The sequence below is a fragment of the Centruroides vittatus genome, unplaced genomic scaffold (genome assembly GCF_030686945.1).
Source record: "Centruroides vittatus isolate TY-2023 unplaced genomic scaffold, ASM3068694v2 scaffold_3038, whole genome shotgun sequence".
Taxonomy (NCBI): Eukaryota; Metazoa; Arthropoda; class Arachnida; order Scorpiones; family Buthidae; genus Centruroides; species Centruroides vittatus.
In genome coordinates this window covers 1-20,259 of record NW_027122698.1, presented here as the reverse complement: position 1 = coordinate 20,259, position 20,259 = coordinate 1, and the positions used below count along the sequence as shown (strand labels likewise).

Genomic DNA, 20,259 nt, shown 5'->3' with positions numbered 1-20,259 from the left:
GACTAAGCGTATTTAAAATTTGTCATTTGTCTATCTCAAACACTTCAAAATGATATATGTAAATGGCATACTAAAATGTTACATGTATGGAAGATACCAATAACTGGAATAAGTTAAATTTTCCACAAGATTTTTGACTTTAATAAACAACTCTCTTATAGATGTGATACATTTATTAGCAGTTTATAATATTTTAGATAAAAACTAGTCATTACATAATGACTAGTTAAAAACAGTTACTGGAAAGTAACTGTTTTCATAAATTCATAGCAATAAATTATTCTAACAACATATTTTTAAAAAAAATTTTCTTTTCAATATTTGATTCAATCAGAATAGAAATGGATGCAAATTTACTTTTAATGCATATATTTATACTTTTAAATATAAATATATTTATTTCCCAAAATTTAAGTAAAATATATCAAGTTTAAATTTCTTAAATATCATTTATACTGTACATCTCATAAATCTTGGCTAGACTGTTGTAATGCTTAGGGTACAGATCATATAAATTTAACAGGCTATGAAACACATCTCAGGTTGTTGGCACATATACTCTTTAAATAATCCAGAGCTCTGACTAACATGTTACTTAAACAGAGCTTTGGATTTATTTAAAGATTTGTCACTCCCAGCCAAGATTTGTAAAATGACTTGCAATTTCTATCAATTACAAAATAAATAGATAAAACTGAAATTTACCTTTTGTGTTTCGCAGTTTGGATCACAGCTATGATTAATAAAGCGAGAAAGGTTTCCTTTGTAAGTAGCATCAATAATCTCGTCACTTTTTAACGCCATAAAGTAATAATGCTGAGTCTTTTCTCTTGCGTACTGTTTAACGCGCTGCTTAAATTCTTGTGGGCAAAGTACTTCTCCAACATATTCCATTACAAATGTTCCCCTTAGAAAAAAAATTATTCAAAGTAATTTGAAAAACTACAATCATAATGATGTAATAAGATAATTATTTAACAGATACTGCTAATGAATGGATAGATAAATTTATTTTAATTAAGACATATTCTATTAAGTTAGCTTCTTGTAAGAAAAACAAAAAAAAGATTCAATTACTACATAAGTTTACTGTACATACACAAATAGTTTTGATTATACTAATTAAAAATAATATATTTTCGAGCATTAAACATTTATAATGCCTATGATTTATAGTTAAAAAATAATAATTGCAACAAGTTTATATTATCAAATTTCTAGACATTCTAGACAATCTGAAAATCTGCATCTGATTATTCAAATATTCCTAAATCCTATCAAAAACAAAATTTTCAAAATAATTCTGTAAGGATGGATCAACTAGCCAGAAGCAACAACATGACTGACTGGCTCAAATGATTGTTTATTGATCCATCCTTACATCTAATTAACTAACCATTAACGAAGTCAAAAAATACAGAATTTTTTCTAGAGAGATCAATTAAATACCACTATTAATTATAATGAATTATTAAGGGAGCTAAATTCTTGACACATACCAACATAGCATAAATTTATTTATATCAACAATTCAAATTTATCAAATAACACCATATCATATATATATATATAGAAAAATGTTTTCCTATAAATTTTTTTAATATTAAGAATGAATATACTTACTGTGGTAGCTCCTGCAAACTTCTCAAGCCCCATCCTTTTTTTGCAGTTTTAAAGAGTTCTGTTTTGGCATATTCCTTCTACAGAAATATTTAATTATTATGAAATAAATTATCTTCTTAATTTATGCAATTTTCTTAGTAAATGATGCATGGAAAAAATAATTTTTTTATATATACATATACAGATACACATACATGCCTACCAACTTTTGTTCACTTGTCAGAAATAATTACTATAAAAAAATTATTTATAAATATTATTGTTATACACATTTCATATAATGAATACTTTTTACGGCAATGAAAAATCTCTAAATGAAAATATAAAATATAAACTATAAATAAAAATAATACAAGTGATAACAGATTAAGAAGTCTTATTTATCTTTCATTAACATTTTTAAACCTGCGGCATTGTTTGCATCTGAAGATAAAGCTGGTCTTCATCTTCAGATGCAAATGAATGATGAATATCATACATTTACATGTAGAAACTACAAATAAACACTATTCTGAAGAGAAACCATCCTCAGGTCGCCATAAACTAGCTGTGATAACTGAACGATTGTATGAATGAATGAAGCATCTCAACTTCAAACACGACAAAAATATAAACAACACTTCGTAAGCATGTTAAAATGTATTACGTTGCATTTGCAATATGTGGCACTATTTGCTTTGGGATAAGAACCATAAGGAAGAATGTATCTCTATTATCATATAGTTAATTTTTGATATTACACATATTAATATTTCTCTTTTGTCAAACTTATGATCACATTGCATTTGCAAATATGAATACAAAATGTCCCAGGGTGTCACACAGTTTTAAGCTTATGACATACAGATGTTACAAGTTAACAAAATCATCATCAACAGCTTAAGTTATTTTACAGTATGAGCTTATTTTTAAACTTTGGGTTAGACTGGATTAATGGAATAAGACAATGAAACAGCTGGGAAATCCAAAAAAGGTGCCCCATTTAGATGTTAGACAAGTGAAGAAAACCTGGCAAACTCCACGTGGCAAGCACAGTGGTCAGATGCAAATCTGCAACCAACTACCAGTATTCAGTTGTTTTATTGACTTGACCACTAGTTGAACATTTAAAGTTTGACTTAACCACTATCGTTTGTATGATTCATCGTGCAAACCGATTTTCAAACCTCTTAAAAAGCATTCACAAACTGCTGCTCAGTAATTGCATGGATTGCAATTATAATCCTAACCCAAAAATGACCCTAAGAACAATGTTTTGATGTGATCCCATATAAAATGTCTAATGATGTTCTGTTTGCAATTTTCAATCCGTAAAAACAAAATTTTTAGTCTACATTCACAAAATGAATGCATAAAACTTCATTAATTATGCTTTTGAATAATGTTAATTTAAATTTGTAACATTTATACATCTTAAGTGATTAAAGATTAAAACTGCACAAGAAGTTTTGGAATACTTATCTTATTCAGATATATACATTATGGCTTTTGTTGTCTTCATTTTTATGTATAATTCAATAAAAAATTTTTTGATAAATATCATGACAATACCATATTATACATATTTTTTTAGTAGTATGGTATAAAACAGGGATGAGCAACCTTTTTCTATGTATGGGCCACATTTCAAAACTTGAACTGATGCGAACTGCATACAAGAGAAAAGAGGGGAAAAATGTCGGTAAATCACAATTCTTTATTCATATATAATTATAAATTAGAGTTGGTATACTTAATATAGCTTCTGACACTGATGTAAATGTAATATATCAGAAATATTTGGTTAAATATTAATCACTGTTAGTTTTAAATTAGATTCAATGTGTCTGTTAGCCGGTTTCTTGTTTTAATTTTTCCTAAATTCATTGTGGAAAAACTATTCACAAACATAAGTTGTAGAAAATAACGTTTGAATTTTTGCCGAATACTTCCTTAAGCTTCCTAATAACTTGATATATTTATTCATATTTTATGGGATGTGCTGCAAAAAATATTACTGCAGGAGGGCTGAGTGTTGCCCATCCCTGGTATAAAATATAAAAATTTCTTCATTGCTAAATAAATAATAAAGTAAATTTTTTCCCCCAAAACAAATAGAAAACCACATTCCAATTGTTTTCCTAAAGTAAACTTTATTCCTCAATGATACTATGCTTTGAAATTTTTTTTAAAATATATTTTAAATGTTTTTGCCTATCTGTTCTTAATAATTATGCTTTGACTTCTTAGTGAGTTGTGTTCTAATTTCTGATGTTTGTGAATGGAATACTTATCCAAATGGATAAAATATTAATTGCATGGTAAACTAAAATATCTGTATGAAGAGAAAATTATAAAATATTTGTGATTTGCAAATTTCCAATTATTTTAAAAATTATTGCACAGGTGTCACTTTGCAACTGATAAATGACTTGGAGGCTGGTATCATAGACAAATAAAGCAAGCTTCCAAAATAATTGCTGTGTGGCTTCTATTTGTTTGTAGAAAATTTGTCTTTGTAAAAGTCCTTATCTATATAAATAAAAATGTAAATGTTCGTTTGTTCAAAATCTTAAATCTTGGAAAGTTCTTAACTGATTGCTTTGAAATTCTGACAAAACATTGCATTCGAATACGTGCGTTTTTATATTATATAGATGTCGAAATTCCCCCTCCGTGGGGAGAGGGACAAAATTAAGTCTTACCATAAAGAACACGGCTTCTATTATACTATTTTAGATGCGGTTTTTTGCATTTTAATAGAATATGTCAAGAAAATGTACACTAAGAAGGAATTTTTCAAAATTCTCCCGCGGGGAGTGTTATACATTTATAATAGATACATTTTGAGCCACAGCAATGCGTGGCTAGGTACAGCTAGTATTCTAATATATTAAAAATATCTTCTTAACATTAATTATCCTTAATATTTGAAATTTCTCTAAGTCATGTAAAAGTATTACAACTGAATTTTTTTATTTAATGTAAATAATTTTAAAATTATAAGATTTTATTCCTCTGAAAATGTTAAACTTTTATTTATTAAATAATATGATCAAAATTGAATTAACTGTGCTGAAAAGATCCTCGTCAAAAATTATTTGTTAAATAATTGTTAGTATATGTTATATGTAAACAAATTATTTAACAAATAATTTTTGAATTTTATTAGTTAATTCAGTACTATATGTTATATAGTACTGAATTAACTAATATAATTTTAATAATTTATATAAGATTTTATCCTTAGTTTAAAAAATGTTTTACAAGATAAAAAAAATCTCTCAAATACCTTTTGAAATCTTTTATTTGTACATGCATCCCCTGTAGCACATCGAGAACCACTGTAAACAAAGATTTATATATTAGAATGACAGTAGTTACTTTTTAAAAAACTTTAGGAAATTTCTTCAAATTTTTGTTAAGTCTAATTGAATGTACTTATAACTCTTATGTATAACTTTTAAAAAAATTCCACTGAATCATATTTATTAAAACAAAGTTTTCGAAAAATCTGTAATCTTTGAAGAAATTTATTTCCAAACAATACATCACACATATTTTCAAGAAATATGCTCACAACATGTTTCCTTTCAAGTTCCAGACACCTTTAGAAATCAAGTACAGTGGGTGATCAGTTAACAAACATAATCCATTCCAAGAACATGTTCGTTACCCAAATTGTTCATAATGATTATCGATTTACCATGGATTTTTACAAGAATTTGATCCATTTGTTCTGGAGACCCAAAAAATAAATTTAAAAATTATATACTTTTTTTACTAAGTTCATTTATATGTAATAATAAAAAACATATATACACAGTCTTGCATTTTTATCAGTCATGTTTTTTTTTGTTTGTGGGTTGTATTAAAGAATCTGTCCAATGTCGATTACTTTACTCTCTTCTTCAAGATTTTTCAGAAGTAATTAATAGCATTTTCGTTGTGGAGGTCCCCAAGCCTATTAACCTCAACCTGGTTTGGATACTATTCTAAGGCCGTTGTTCTGACATCCTTCCACTTCTTCAAAAGGTCTTTAATAGCAGATATCGGCATTGGTCCTCTTTTCCAGAAGAAAACATATCTTGGTGTTCTTCATTTAAGAGTTCTTGGAGTTCTTTTGTCATCAGATCAGTTTAAGGTTCTATTATGAGCCCTTCAATGTTCTTTGTTTCTCAGATGTGATTTTTGTTACTCCTTTAGCTATTTAAGTCTTCTTGATTATATCTTTCTTAGATAAGATTGTGTCTACTGTAGACCTGTTCAAGCCATACTGCCTAGCAACATCAGACATCTGCCCACTCTCTACCTTGGCTATTATACTCTCACTTTTCAAAAATGAAAACTGACACAAAAAATTCTTTCTGTCAGAGAGGTAAACAAAAGGCTGGAATTACAAGAGAGGTTTCAAAGTTTGGAGTAATACTATCCGATCAATATATATAGGGTTGAGCATCGATGTCCACGTCTCCTGCATTCCGAAAAGTTTCGAATTTTTACCTGGAGACAAGGGAAGACCAATCAGTATTCATTCTTTTGTATCGCTCCTTCTTGTTTGTTCTGTGAGGCATTTGTTAGCCAAACATAGGTTTGTTGTCTGAACATAAAAATCTTTTGCGAAAGTGTTCGTTGTCCGATCTGTTCGTTAACCGATCACCCAATGTACATTTTTTTGCATTCAATAGAACATATAAGATGATAATCTTAACAGGTGACTCTAAACCATTAGATGGGGGAACCTGTGGCTTTTTGTGGTTTTGAATGTAGTTTGATATCAAAATAAAATTGATTAATTTTGAGTAATGAAAGTACAGTACACTCTTGTTAATCTGCCCTTTGATAATCTTGCTTCTCAATTATCTGGCAGTTGATTGCCTGTGCATTTCTATTTCCATGAATATGTTCATCATGTCATACATCCCATTTTCATATTTGCTTGGCTTTGTTTCTGTGAACAGTATTAAATATCAGTTTGATATATTATTTGTCCACCTGCCTTCAAAAAGAATTGGTATCAAATGGTAACAGGTCATGTCATTGATGACACTTTAACTTAATATTCTCAGTGATTTGGTACGCTCATTAATCTGGCACCCCTCTGTGGAAGGAATGGCCAGATTAAGGAGTGTCTAATGTATGTTTGCTTTTTCCAATAAAGATATCTATCTAAATACAATTTATGTGTAAGTTAGTTATGGTACATGTATACTGAATGCATACACTATTCTACTGAAATTCTATTTTACTTATGAGATCTCTCTAAATATGGACTTCCAACTACAAAAGGTTCCACAGCTCTAAACTTTTCAGACACCCTGTATGTATGGTACGTATATTTTGATCTATTTTATACAATATTAAAGCACATACTGGCATTATAGAATCCTCTTTTTCTATATTGGATAAAATTTCATAAAAATTATTTAATATAGAAATATAAACAATGTAGAGTTACACTGTAGAAATATAAACAATAAATTCTGAGACAAGTTCTTGCCATAGTAGTAATGTAACAATGTATCAGCCAATTTGCTAATTAAGTAATAACAACTATTATCTATTCAACTGCAGTGTGTCACCAATGTATACTCAGAAATTCATGAGTTATAACATCCAGGATAAACTATATTTCTGTTGCTGCATCATGGATTTGAAAAGTAAATGGAAAATTGCAATTTTTTAAAAAATTTTATCTTTCTTCTACGGAAACTTTAAAACTGAAACAAAAGGTGCATGGTAAAGCTCTAGTGTAATGTCTTCATATGGTATTTGCAGTTTCATGATGAAAAGAGAATTGGTGGACAATAATGAAAGAAGTGGTCATCCCACATTATTCAAACAAAAGAAAATATTATGATATGCTTCTTGTCTAGTCTTCTTAATGTCTTGTGAGCACTAAGATTGGCCTTTACTGCTAGACTTATTACACCACCACAGGACATCAAAGTCTACAGCCTTTTTTCATTTGTGTCAATTACAGTACTTTAAAATTGTTAACCTCCTTTTAATTTTGAAGCAAAAAAGCTGATGAGGGACTCCATGTCCGAAATGCATTCTGAAAATAAAATAGTGTTTTTCTGTGGTGATGTAATAAGTCTAGTGGTAAAGTAAGGCCAATCTTAGTGCTCACAAGACATCAACAAGAAGAAAATATTCCTGCTGTCACTGAGTTAGTGAAGAACAACTGCTGAACAAGATCACAGATGATAGCAGAGACTTTGGACATCCTCAAAACTTGATCTTCACATTTTGAGTGAAAATTTGAGAAAGACAAAGGTGTTTGTGCTCATTTTGTTCCATACATCCTTGACAGCTGAACACAGATCAAATCACATCTTGTCAGAACATCACTGCAATAGCAAATGCAAAAGAAACTTTTTAGGCAGAATCATTACAGGAGATGACTTAATGTCTTATCTTTTATTATTCTACATAAACCAAGCAACAGAATTCAGAATGAATTAGTGAGAATGTCTTACTGACTAAATAACTGAAATTCTAAAAGTTATATCAAAATGATATTGATCATATTTTTACTCAAAGTTTGGTTCACAAAGAATTCTTACCAGAAGGGGAAAGAGTGAATGCAGAATAAGTACAGGATTGTTTCCTAATATGCATTCAGCATGTTCATCCTACTGCAATTCCAGTTCCAAGATTTTTTTGTGTTGATTGACAATGTACCCATACTCACTCACAATGCTACAACCATGAATCAATCCCCATTATCATCCCTTACACACCAAATTTATCTCCTCTGGGCTATTTTTTATTTCCCAAGTTAAAACTGAAGCTTAAAGGACACCAATTTGCGTATTTTCCCACCATCCAAATAGTTGAGTGACAAATTAAAGACAATTGAAAAAGAAATTTTCTTTGAAGCTCTCTGAAAGTTTGTATGACTATGTTAAAGACTGCATACATACTAATGGATCATACATTAAATAAATAAATAAATAAATATGTACTAAATCTAACATGTGTTTTTGAATTTTTATAATTCCTGTCCTAAAATTTATGAACCACATTGTGTACACATTTTGATTACTCAGAACATATACAAGCATACAAATCAAATTAACTTAATAATCTAATTAAATCACATTATATCATCATAAAAATTCAACCAAATTCATTTCTCCAATTTCCTTAAACAGATGAATTTTAAAATTCCATTTTTTTTTTTGGAAATTGAGATAATTTTCTCTTAAATCTTAATGCTTTCAAACTTTCCAGCCCTTTCTCAAAATTATTAGCACTATTGTCTGATATTGGTACCAGAGGATAAGCCTGGAAATCACAATTACTATAGTTTAAGTAGAATTTTTTCATCTCAATTACTGAAAAAGCAGACAACTGTACATAAAGTTTCAATATTTGTAAATTTGAACAGAAATTTCTTATTTAAATTGCAATTATTACTCTGTAAATAACCAAACAAGGATAATGTTTCATGTAATATAAACAATCAATTATAATAATGATTTTTTAACTCCTTCCATCTCATAGGCACTAAGATAGCCTAATCAACCCCATCATGGGTTTGGCCAGGCCCATAATAAGTGTATCAAGTTGTGAGGGACATTGCCGACACATCTACATGTGATTATCCATGAGGAACTTCTGAAATGATTTTTGGTTGCCCAGTTTGATACTAAGTTGAAAACTCTTAATGCAAGAACTTCTTAACTGAGTTCTATCATACAAGCTTAAGCCAACTTAATATGTTAGCATATTAAAATTATATTAGAATCTACTTTATTTGTAGTAGCTGATAGTTTTTATAATGAATGAAGAGCCAAAATATTAGATTTACAGAATGACTCAAAAAAGAATTTTATACCTTTGAAATCATACAGAATTTTAATCAAAACTTACAGGATCAATTGAGGTTTTAATTTATAGCAAAATACATCAAATTTTTCTGATGCTATAGTACTAAATTCTGTCATTGTGAAGCATGCATTTCAAAATGGTTGCTTACACCAGTTCACAGCACACTCATGGTGTATTTGGTTCAAGAAAACAAAATCTGTAACAACGATTCAACAGAATTTTTGCAACCAGTATCTCAGAGATTCTCCAAGTAGACATACAATTTACTCTTGGCAGAGAAATTTTGTTGAAACAGGTTGCTCTGTTCATCAAGACCAATCCCTGCTTTCCCATGTATTTCTGATTCTGTTGAAGAACAAGTGAAGAAAAACTTTGCTCATAGTTTTTTAAAATCAACATAACATGTGTCTCTTGAAACAAGCATTTCACAACCATTTAGCAAGTTTTATGAGAATGTTTGCACTTAAAATGATATAAATTTGCAAAAACTTACTGATGCAGATAGTGTGTCTCAGGAATTCTATGCAGAAATGTTTTATTGGATTGAGAATGACAAGATATTATTTTCAGTGATGACTCAACATTTCATTTCACTTGTCAACAGGAAAGTCAACACCCACAAATGCAGGATGTGAAACTTTGAAAATCCACAAGTAACTGTAAAACATATTCATGAAAGTCCAAAACTAAATGTGTTTTGTGCTCTTAGCAAAAGAAAGTATAAAGTTATGGCCTCTTCTTCCACGATGGCACCATCAATGATATCATGTACAGTACCTAAATGCACTGGAAAACTTTTTTATTTTACATTTACAGATGATGACATGAAAGGACATACATACTTTCAGTAAGACAGCACACTGCCCCACTAGCATACAGATATCCAGGATTTCCTTGATATACATTTCACAGGAAAGTGGATTGGTTGAGCAAGACTGTGAGTGACCTACTTTGTTCTCCCGGTTTGATATCTCTCAAATTTTACTTCTAAAATTTCATTAAAGATTTAGTGTTTATTCCATCTTTACCTGCAAATCTTACTGAGCTCAAAACTCAAATCACCATCACAGTCAGACAGATATGCTGCTTTAAATTTGACAAAGAAATGAATTCAATTGGAATATCTGTCGTATCACCAATGGTATTCACATCAAACCATGATGACTGCTGAAACAAATCTTGTGTTTTGCTATTTATTTAAACCTCAATTCATTCTTAAAATATGCTTTCAAAGTTGAAAAATCATCTTGAATCTTCCTGTATTATCATTTCTGCAGCAATTATTCTTTTAGTGCAAACAGGAATATTATACTATGCTCTGTTATGGTATACTTTTTAATAAAGTTTTCTTTTTATTCTCAAGGATCATATGGAATAATTCTGTTAATGAAAAATATATAATGCAATTTGAATATTACAGTATGAATGTTTACGCTCTCTCTTCATCATATTCCAAATCTATAACTGTAAAATGACAAATTATACTTTCAAAACTTCATATAAATCTAAAATTATTCAAAAACATTTGACTAAATTATTTAAAATATAAAAATTAGAATTTTAAATTCCACTCTTTAATTTCTCAAATCTGTAATGTAATAGTTAATTTGATTAATTTATTTTAAAACAATACTTGCAAAATTAACTGTTCGTTTTGATTAAAATATTATGCTAAAGCCAGCAATATAACCATCAATAATGGCAAGCAACACTAATAAGATCTCATGTAAGCAATGTCTCGTTTAAAAAACGAAATCAACCCCATACAATATAATATAAAAAATGTTTACCATTCAATCATCAAAAGCCTATTCAAACAATCTTCGCCACAACCTGGTATATTTTTTTCTTTCTCCTCTTTTGTTAATGTGCAATCACACAGCATTCGTCTTACCTCCTTCTTGCATTTTGATCTCCTCCTGTAAATTACAAAATTTTTATTTATAAAAAAAAAAAACTAAATACATTGCAAAAAAGTTTTAAACAATTATTATTATTAAATAAATAAGTAAATTTATCTCTTAAACACCAGTTAAGAGATAAATCTGTAAAGTAAACAATACAGTTAAAAGTTAAATTTAACCAGAGATGGATCTGTATGGTTAGTACAGTTGAACAAAATGCTTGCTAAATTTTAAGGAGCCAGAAAGAGTGTTTAAAAACAATTTAATAGATTTTTTGGGATTTTTCAACTTAAAACAAAAGACATTCTAGTTCATTCCAAATTGAACATTTCTGTATAGTACAAGATTTAGTATGTAGCCCTGAAGTTAAACTGTAGCCTATTACTGTATAGTCCTAATTTACTGCAGCTTATCAACAAGCTGCTCCTAAAACCAGAATAAAAACTGTAATGAATCAGGTTCAGTGGGGCACTTTCTTCTGGATCATTCGACAGCACCCAAATCCAGTTGTCACAGTCATCATCATCTGTCTTAGTTTTGATAACGTTATCATTGTTCCGATTATATATTAAGTATTCACTTTAAGTATATTTATGTGTATGTGTGTATTTGTAATTTACTTAAGGGGTCAACCACGTCAGATGAGATTAAAAGTTTTAATTTCTTGTTAAGTTTCAGTCAGGAAAATATTTAAAATAAATTTTGTTATTGAACTATTCAATAACATAATTTATCAAAACAAATTACTTCGTCGATTGACTTGTTTTTCCTGGGGAGAGATTTTCTCTCTGATGTATTTAAGCTTACAAATAAAATATTCAAAAATAACAGTCTATGTTGTTTTTATGGATTTGTCAATAAACTATTCTAAATAGTAAAGAAATACTCATCAATTAATCCTAGTATATGCTTCATATGAGTATAAAATTTCTTTTTTAGTTTAAAAGTAAATAGAGCAGAAGGAACACATTTATTACTAAATGCTAAGCAAATGACAGTTTTAGTTAGGTGATACATTTTAATAGCTGTAAACCCTTAAAAATATTCTAAAAATCCATCCAAATAAAGCATTAACTGGTTTTAATTGAAAATCAAATATAAAGCATGATGTACACTGGATACAAAGAGTGAGAAAGCAAAGAGAATAGAGCAAATGAGGCAAATTTCATTCACATTGCAAATGGTGGTAAGTGTGGTCATGAGTTCTCACTTTCATCAATAGATAGCATTTTAAAAAATTCAATACATATTGCAGTTACTATGTTAACTTTCTTATTTTCATTTACATTGTTATGTAGGCTCATCAAAACTAAAATATTGTACATACCTGTAACAGTCAATATGGATCTTTTCAATTATTGGATGCCATTTTTTTATGCTCTGAGTCATGAACTCTATATGAGATGAAAGGGTTATTTTCATTGGCTTTGTGCTTTCCAACATGCCATAACTGTCATTAGTGAGGTTGCGGCCAACGTTTTCAACGCGAAAACATGTATGTCAGACATTCAGCACTGCCTTCCTGTAAGCCTAGAAGTTTTACAATGGGGTTTGGAAGTCAGTGGAATCATGCTCGACACCCAAATGCCATTGTCAAACTTCTAGGCTTACAGGAAAGCGGTGCTGAATGTCCAACATACACGTTTTTGCGTTGAAAATGCCGCAACCTTGCTATTTACTTCCATTGGCTGACATGAAAATTTTTAATTTGCTTCAACAGATTATATATACTCACATTTCTTCAACAGCTCTCTTTGCTTTGTTATATTTCACACCTTTTGTGCCCAGTATAAATCACACTTTAATGAGACAAATGTTACATCAAATTAGTTGGCACTTCTTGCATATTTATATTTAAAAATATACAATAATCTGATAATTGTAACCACTTTGGGATTCTTCTGTATTGATAACAATAACAAAATGACAACATTAAGTAGGCTGATAAGACTATAATTATGGAAATTCTGGTTACTGACCTTGACATTAAAGGAACATGTTACACCAGGGGTCTCCAATCTATGACCTGTGGGCTAAATACACCCCTGAAGCATATTACTCTGGCCTACATAGTAAGTTTTTACTGATATGTTTTATCATTGACATTCAAACTAGTACAACAAAGCATTTAACTTTTCAAAAGACAATTAAAATTAATAGACTTTGTTGCAAATGATTTTTATAACAAGTAATATTAAAAAAAATTTTTTTAAAGTCAATTCCTACTTTGGTCAACAAAGAAAAATTTTATTTTAGTTACTTTTTATTGAATAATTACAATTAACATAAATATGTATATACATATGACAGAATCACAATATTAAGTGGCAAAATAGAAAGAGAAATCGGAATTGAACCCAAAGCATAAAATTTCTTCAATTTTATTTTTTGAGAAAAATCCTTCATTCTAACCACTAAGCCACAGCTGCTAACTCACTCTCGAAAATCATTTGGATTAAACGTCTACTTAAAGCAAAAATTTTCAAAAATTTATTGATTTTTCGCAAGAATTGAACTCTCATTCTTCATCTTCACGTGAAAAATACTGAAATCCTTGCATTTTACCGATTGAGCTACTGCCTGTTGATTTCAATTTTCATTACAAACTGCTGAAACTCTATTTAAAGTATTAATAATTATGTTATTGTTACCCGTGGTATCGAAGATGGCGACGGGGAAATTTTTTTCCCTAGATACTAGACGGCGAAGGGAAAATTTATTAATTTGCATAATGCGACAAATAGTACGGGTACGCCCCCTAACGTTTAGATCACTCGGTATTCTACTTCGAGATTATCCATTGTTAATCTGCTTCCAGATTATCACTCGAGAATCTGATTCGAGATTACCAGATAATCGCGCCATCTCGAACGTAGAGGAAAAAAATTTCCCTGTCGCTGTCTAGTATCTAGGGAAAAAATTTCCCCGTCGCCATCTTCGATACCACAGGTAATATTAACCAATAATTAAATTTAATTAATGAATTCATATTTGAAAAAACTGTATTAACATCGAGTGTCATCCACTACAAGTTTAAAAAAATGTATTTGAACTTGAGTGGATAAATAAAAAGTATTTTATTAATGATTGAACATTTAATATATATATATAGGAAGTGTGTGAACTAATAGTAGGAATTTAAAAACATCTTTAAAGAAGGGGATTTGTTAAATTTTTACAAAACTCCACCAGAAAAGAATTGTAAGTCTTAGGACTGAAATAACAGATAGATATTTCCACTTGTAAAATTAGGTGCACAATTTTGTATTAGCACACAAACATAGATATTTATCACAAAAAAGTCAGATGACTAGGCCGGTTCATGTGTTTCACTTTTCAAGATGGATCTGGTACCGAAATTTCTCTGCATGGATGCTGTGTGTTTGCTCTCATTTCAACCATTTGTTGTCACGGTCTGTTCTGAAATAATTCCATGCAAAAACTATCCATCAATGTGTTCCATCCCTTAAGAAATTTGCATGAGACGATATTTTCTATTTTTGCTTCTATGTATCTTTGCAAACACACCTTTTCAAAAATGAAACTTATATAAAACCAAAATATTGAATTCCACCATCCAAAGTATATCTAAATGGGATTTTATAACTGGGTGCCACAAAATTTATCTCAGATTTTAACAACATTCTTTTGAAAAAGTAATTGAAAATTTCACATTGATTTATATGTCCATTGTTATTTGAAAATTAAAAATTTTAATCTTTGACTATATTTTTTGTACATAGCTCCCAGACTTATCTTCTACAATTTGTATGGTCCTTTACAAAAAAAGGTTGAAGACCACTGCTGTATGCTACCAACGACAGATTGAAATGGATAGTATAAAAAGATAGCTTAAAATAGCTGTTTACTTGAAATAACCAAGACTCTGAATAAAAAAAGTTTTGTAAGTGTACATGTATTTTAACTTACACAGTTTGGGACATGTTTATTCTGATAAAAATAACTGTGATTACAAGCTGATTCTATTGTAGGTATGTGCATAGATTTATTTAATTTTTCAGCAAAGATTTAATTGTATGTAAATTTATGTGTGAGATTTCAGAAAAAATATGCAACCAAAAATATTATGTATCAATTTTCTTTGATGTAAGAACTAGTAAATACTGACTAACTTTAAATAAACAACAAACTCATAAATCCTTTGCTGGTTTTTGCTTTATGAGTTTGTTATTTATTTAATTTTCTTTAGTTTATAGAACTGCTTCTAATATAAAATTGTTATTAAATGAAACAGAAAAAGAAATGTCTAAAAAATTTAAAATAAAAGTATTTGAACAAGACAACAGAATTTCAGATGTAATTCAACATGTTCAGAAAGCAACACAACCCTATGAAGCTAATACATATGCTACAACAAATGGCAAAAATTGCGCATTGTTGCGCATTTCATACAAGCATACCTGATGAATTGTATTGTAAACGTTCATTCAGTTGATATCACATACATTATTGAATGTTGACCTGCAGATGTTGAATTGTGTGTGTATGATTTGAATAGGAAAAAGAATATAAACATTTCTCCTTAAGACTACTTTCTGAACACCCTGTATCACATACTCATAGATTTATCAACATTAAAATATCTTTGATAAAGGTAAGTATAGTCAAACCCTGTTTACACAGTCATTTCTTTTTAAATCTTTATGCCTTCTGTGGAAAGATTATTATTTTTTTTGCAATATTTGCGATCATGGAAACATTATTTACAACCTTAACATGTATGTACCGCACCTATGTAGCAATCTCACATTTGCAAGGACGAAAACACATATTGTTTCTATTTCTGTATATTGAATAATTTTAATGTTCCTATTGTTTCAAATCAGTAAAGAATGTACACTTATTTTCAATCACTAAAATGTATTTTCAGTATGAAATTTTACACTTTAATTTCAATACCACATTAATTTTGGTTCATCTAGATTTTTGTAAATCCAGATTAAGTCTGGTCCTGTTTGTTCCAGATAAATGAGGTTTGATTGTATACAATATTGCATTTGAAATGCTAGCTTTATGGATTATATAATCAGATTTATCAACAATAAAAGTAAATCTCTGAGTATATGATATTGAATTTTTCAGAAAAATCAATACATTTTTATATATAAATATTGATTGCAAAGACTATAATTTATGTATTTTTAACAAAAATTCAACACAAATATTTAAGATTTTTACCTTTCAAATAAATAAATATTTTCTTCACTTTGCAAGTACTGAGGGGGAACTTCTGGTGTTTCTTCTTCCTCTTCTATTCCAGGTAATTTTTCGTGATTATGCTGCGATTCAGATAAATTTGAAACCGGCAGTGGGACTGGTGAATGCCTTTCATTAGTTTCAATAATATAAGTTGGTGTTGAACTACCACTAAGTTCACCTCTTTCCAACTCGCTACTTCGCCTCCATCGAGATTTTACTTTTTCTGGCTTTGGATTTTGAATATCATCCTGTTCTTTTCTTCCTTCATATTTTGGAGATGATGACTGTGATTGTGCAGGTGATGAAGTATTCACATCAGTCTTGGTTTGTTTATTTTCTTCATTTTCACTTTCTTGCTTATGTTCAGCAATTTTTACGTTATTTTTTCCTCGAACACTATTATTTCCTTTTGTTTTAGTCTTCCGTTCTTTTTTTTCCTGAACAGGTGTACTTTTTTCTTTCTGATTTGTATCCGCATCAGATTTCTTTGTAGTATCTTCCTTGTTTTTCTTTTCAGACTGAATTTTATCCTCTTTCTGTTTCTCCTGTCTTTTTTTATCTGACGTATTTTCTTTATGATCAGATTTTCCTTTTTTAGTTTTTTCTACCTTTTCTCGTTCCTCTCTTTCTTTCTCTCTCTTTTCAACAATAGATCGGATTCGACTACTTCTTCTCACAGCTGTTTCTTCGCAGCTAGAATAACTAGTGTCTTCCTTTTCTGAAATTTGTGTTTGTAAATCTGAATTTTGTAACGAATTACTGTTTTGAACTAATTCGCTAGATGCTGCCAATTGAATAGTAGATATATCACACTGTTCTTGATTGTTGTTTACACTTGCATTGTCGCTATTTGAAACTGCACTCACCTCCATACTACTTTTTGCTACTTGATTGTTGTTTAACTTATCTTCAGACTTTGAAACTTGATCAGATCCCGCTGGTAAGCCGAGTTCAGTATCAAGTATTCGGAATTTTCCAAATTTCTTTTTATGTTCATTTTGACTGTTGGAATTATTACTGGTACCACTGCATCTTGAATCACTAGATTCTGCTTCAGATGACCATATGTTTTGTACTATGTTATCATTGCTATTTTCATCATTTCGAATATTTAATTTTTCTATGGATGAGTCTGTCTTAGAAACATCTTGAACTTCTTTAAAATCGTTTTTATCCTGAGATTGTACTTGTCTAATTTCTTCTAAAACCGCATTATCATTATCTGAATTATGATTGATATTGACTAATGTTTTTAATTCTTCTGTTTTTATCTTCGAATCTTCTAGTTTTTGTGATGTGTCAGAATCAGTTTCATTACTGTGAGAAGAATTTGTAACCAATTGATTATTTTGGTCTGATGATACTAAACAATTCATATCCGAAGAAAATCTTCCACTTTCCCCATTAATTTCTAGCCTATTTTCAACATTACAAGAATTTAGAGTTTCACCTATTTTTTCACTTATTTGATGCGTTTCTTCGTTTGAGTTCTGCATATCTGCTGTCTGTTTATCACAAACATCTTTTAAGTTTAAATTTTCACATGAAGTTGCATCACATACGTCTTTAGAATCAACACTATCCAATTTTTCATGATTGTTGGCTTCGTCACATAAATTCTCATCATCGTCATCACTGTAAAAAAATAATAATTTAATGTTTAGTTCACAAGAAAAACATTAGTTTTAATGCAAATTCAAAGTTGTTATTATAATATACAGTTAGAGTCTTGATTAACTGAGATTCCACATTATGTGAGGTAAATTACAGAAGAGTATTTTGTAAATGAAGTTATGAGAATGTAATACAATAATGAGGAGAATGCAAACCTAACAGAGAATAGTTCATTTCACAAATCTTGACTCAGTGATGTACAACATTCAAAAGAATCTCTACAGCAGGGGTTAACCTTTATTGTCCTATAGATCTCTTTTCCAGTCAGATGAAGGTCACAGATTCCTTCTCAGAATAAAGTTTTTAAATGTATAAAATAAAATTACATATGATATAATAACATATGTGCTTCTTAACACAATAATTAACAATTTCACACAATAACACAAAATAATAAGTTGACTTTTTCCCTTCCAAGCCTACAGACTCTCGAAAGCTTTGTATGCACCCTTGGTTAAGAACCACTGTTCTAGAAATTTGAAAAAGAAAAAAAACATACTGATGATAACAAACATTTTTAAGAAAGATCAAAGAAACTAATTGTAATCATCATAAAATTTTGTTTTCATAAGAATAATATTCTATTTGCCAACTACTAAATGCACTAAACATTCTGTGTCATTCAAAGTACTCCTATTCACATTACTTTGGATAATCAAGACTCTACTGTAATTAGAATTTAAAAGAATACTTGTAAATGAAACTGAAAAAATAAAATTTGTAAATGTTTTAGTTTATTCACTACTAATCACAAGCCAAACAAGAAAATTACAGTTCAAATTTTAAATATACTTTTATTAATTTTATTACTATGTATCTATATCAGCAGTTCTCAAACAGTTTTGGTTTGCAGTGCACTGTGAAACGTGTATATTTTTCAGGAAGAAATTAACAAAATTAAATTTTAAATTATGAATAGTTGCGCAATATAATAACTGTTATCCTATAGAATTAGCCTAACTATTAGTTGATCACAGAAGTAATAAGTCATTTTACAAATGGGTGAGGAACAAAATTTTAAATGCCATATTTGCTCCAGTTACCATATGATAACTTTATTTCTGAACATGCTACATGGCAAGAGCTGTCCACAAATGATCAACTCCCTATACTTCATGTGTTAAAGAAAGTCGACAGGACTACTGATTCAGAAGTCAGTGGCCCAAGAATGCCTCGTGTCAAATAAATCATCAATGACATAGCTATTTAAATTACATTTCAATGAGTATGCAGGAAAAATACTATTTACATTTTTCAGTATGCACCACAGTTGAATTTAAATCTAATTAATTAAAACTGCATTAATTGACATCATATAATATAAATGGCATTCGATAATTTGTGTTTAAATATGCTTAAATTAAATGACAAAAATTTATTAATATTATACAGGTAACCCCCGTATAACACGGCACTTTATAGCATGGATTCACTCTAACACGGTTCGAGAATTGGGAACATCCCCTGTATAACACGGGTTCACTCTAACACGGTTCGGAAATCAGGTAAAACACTCGTATAGTACAACATGAAATGTAATAAAAACTGTTACCAGTTGATGATGCTCATGCTAAGATCATCATATAAGATGAATAATCCTCTGGTAAAATATTTACTTAAATAATAAATAAGTATTTTACCCATGAAAAAAAATCTACTATATAAAGTTGAAAAACCGGATTCTATCACTATATCCAAAAAATGGCTACTAGAGGTGCCCCTGGCTACTATTTAAATTAACAATATAAATTATTTTGTATTTATTTTATATTTTTACAGTATAATATTCAGTATATTATTATTTTTATTTGTAATTTTGTATGCCCCGATGCCTGCCTGCATCTGGCCTTTCGACTTGTGAATAATAAATCCGATTTAAAGGAGGATTTAACAGCATGATTATTAATTTTTGGAACCTAACCCCCTTTTCGCACTAGTTCTTTGTTTCGTATAACACGGATTCGCATAACACGGCAATTTTTTGGAATGTAACTCCCGTGTTATACGGTGGTTACCTGTA

General features: G+C 29.6%; 1 protein-coding gene across 2 annotated transcripts in view; it reads right to left on the bottom strand.

Moving 5' to 3' along the window:
* Positions 1-18,201, bottom strand: part of Set2 (SET domain containing 2) — a gene marked incomplete at its 5' end in the record, with an annotated part of 65,206 nt that extends 47,005 nt beyond the window's left edge. For both annotated transcript variants that reach the window (XM_067285803.1, XM_067285804.1), the window contains 5 exon segments: positions 706-907; positions 1,624-1,700; positions 4,895-4,946; positions 11,232-11,360; positions 16,545-18,201. In XM_067285803.1, coding sequence (XP_067141904.1) covers positions 706-907; positions 1,624-1,700; positions 4,895-4,946; positions 11,232-11,360; positions 16,545-18,201 — 2,117 coding nt within the window.
* Between the last annotated feature and the right edge of the window lie 2,058 nt (positions 18,202-20,259).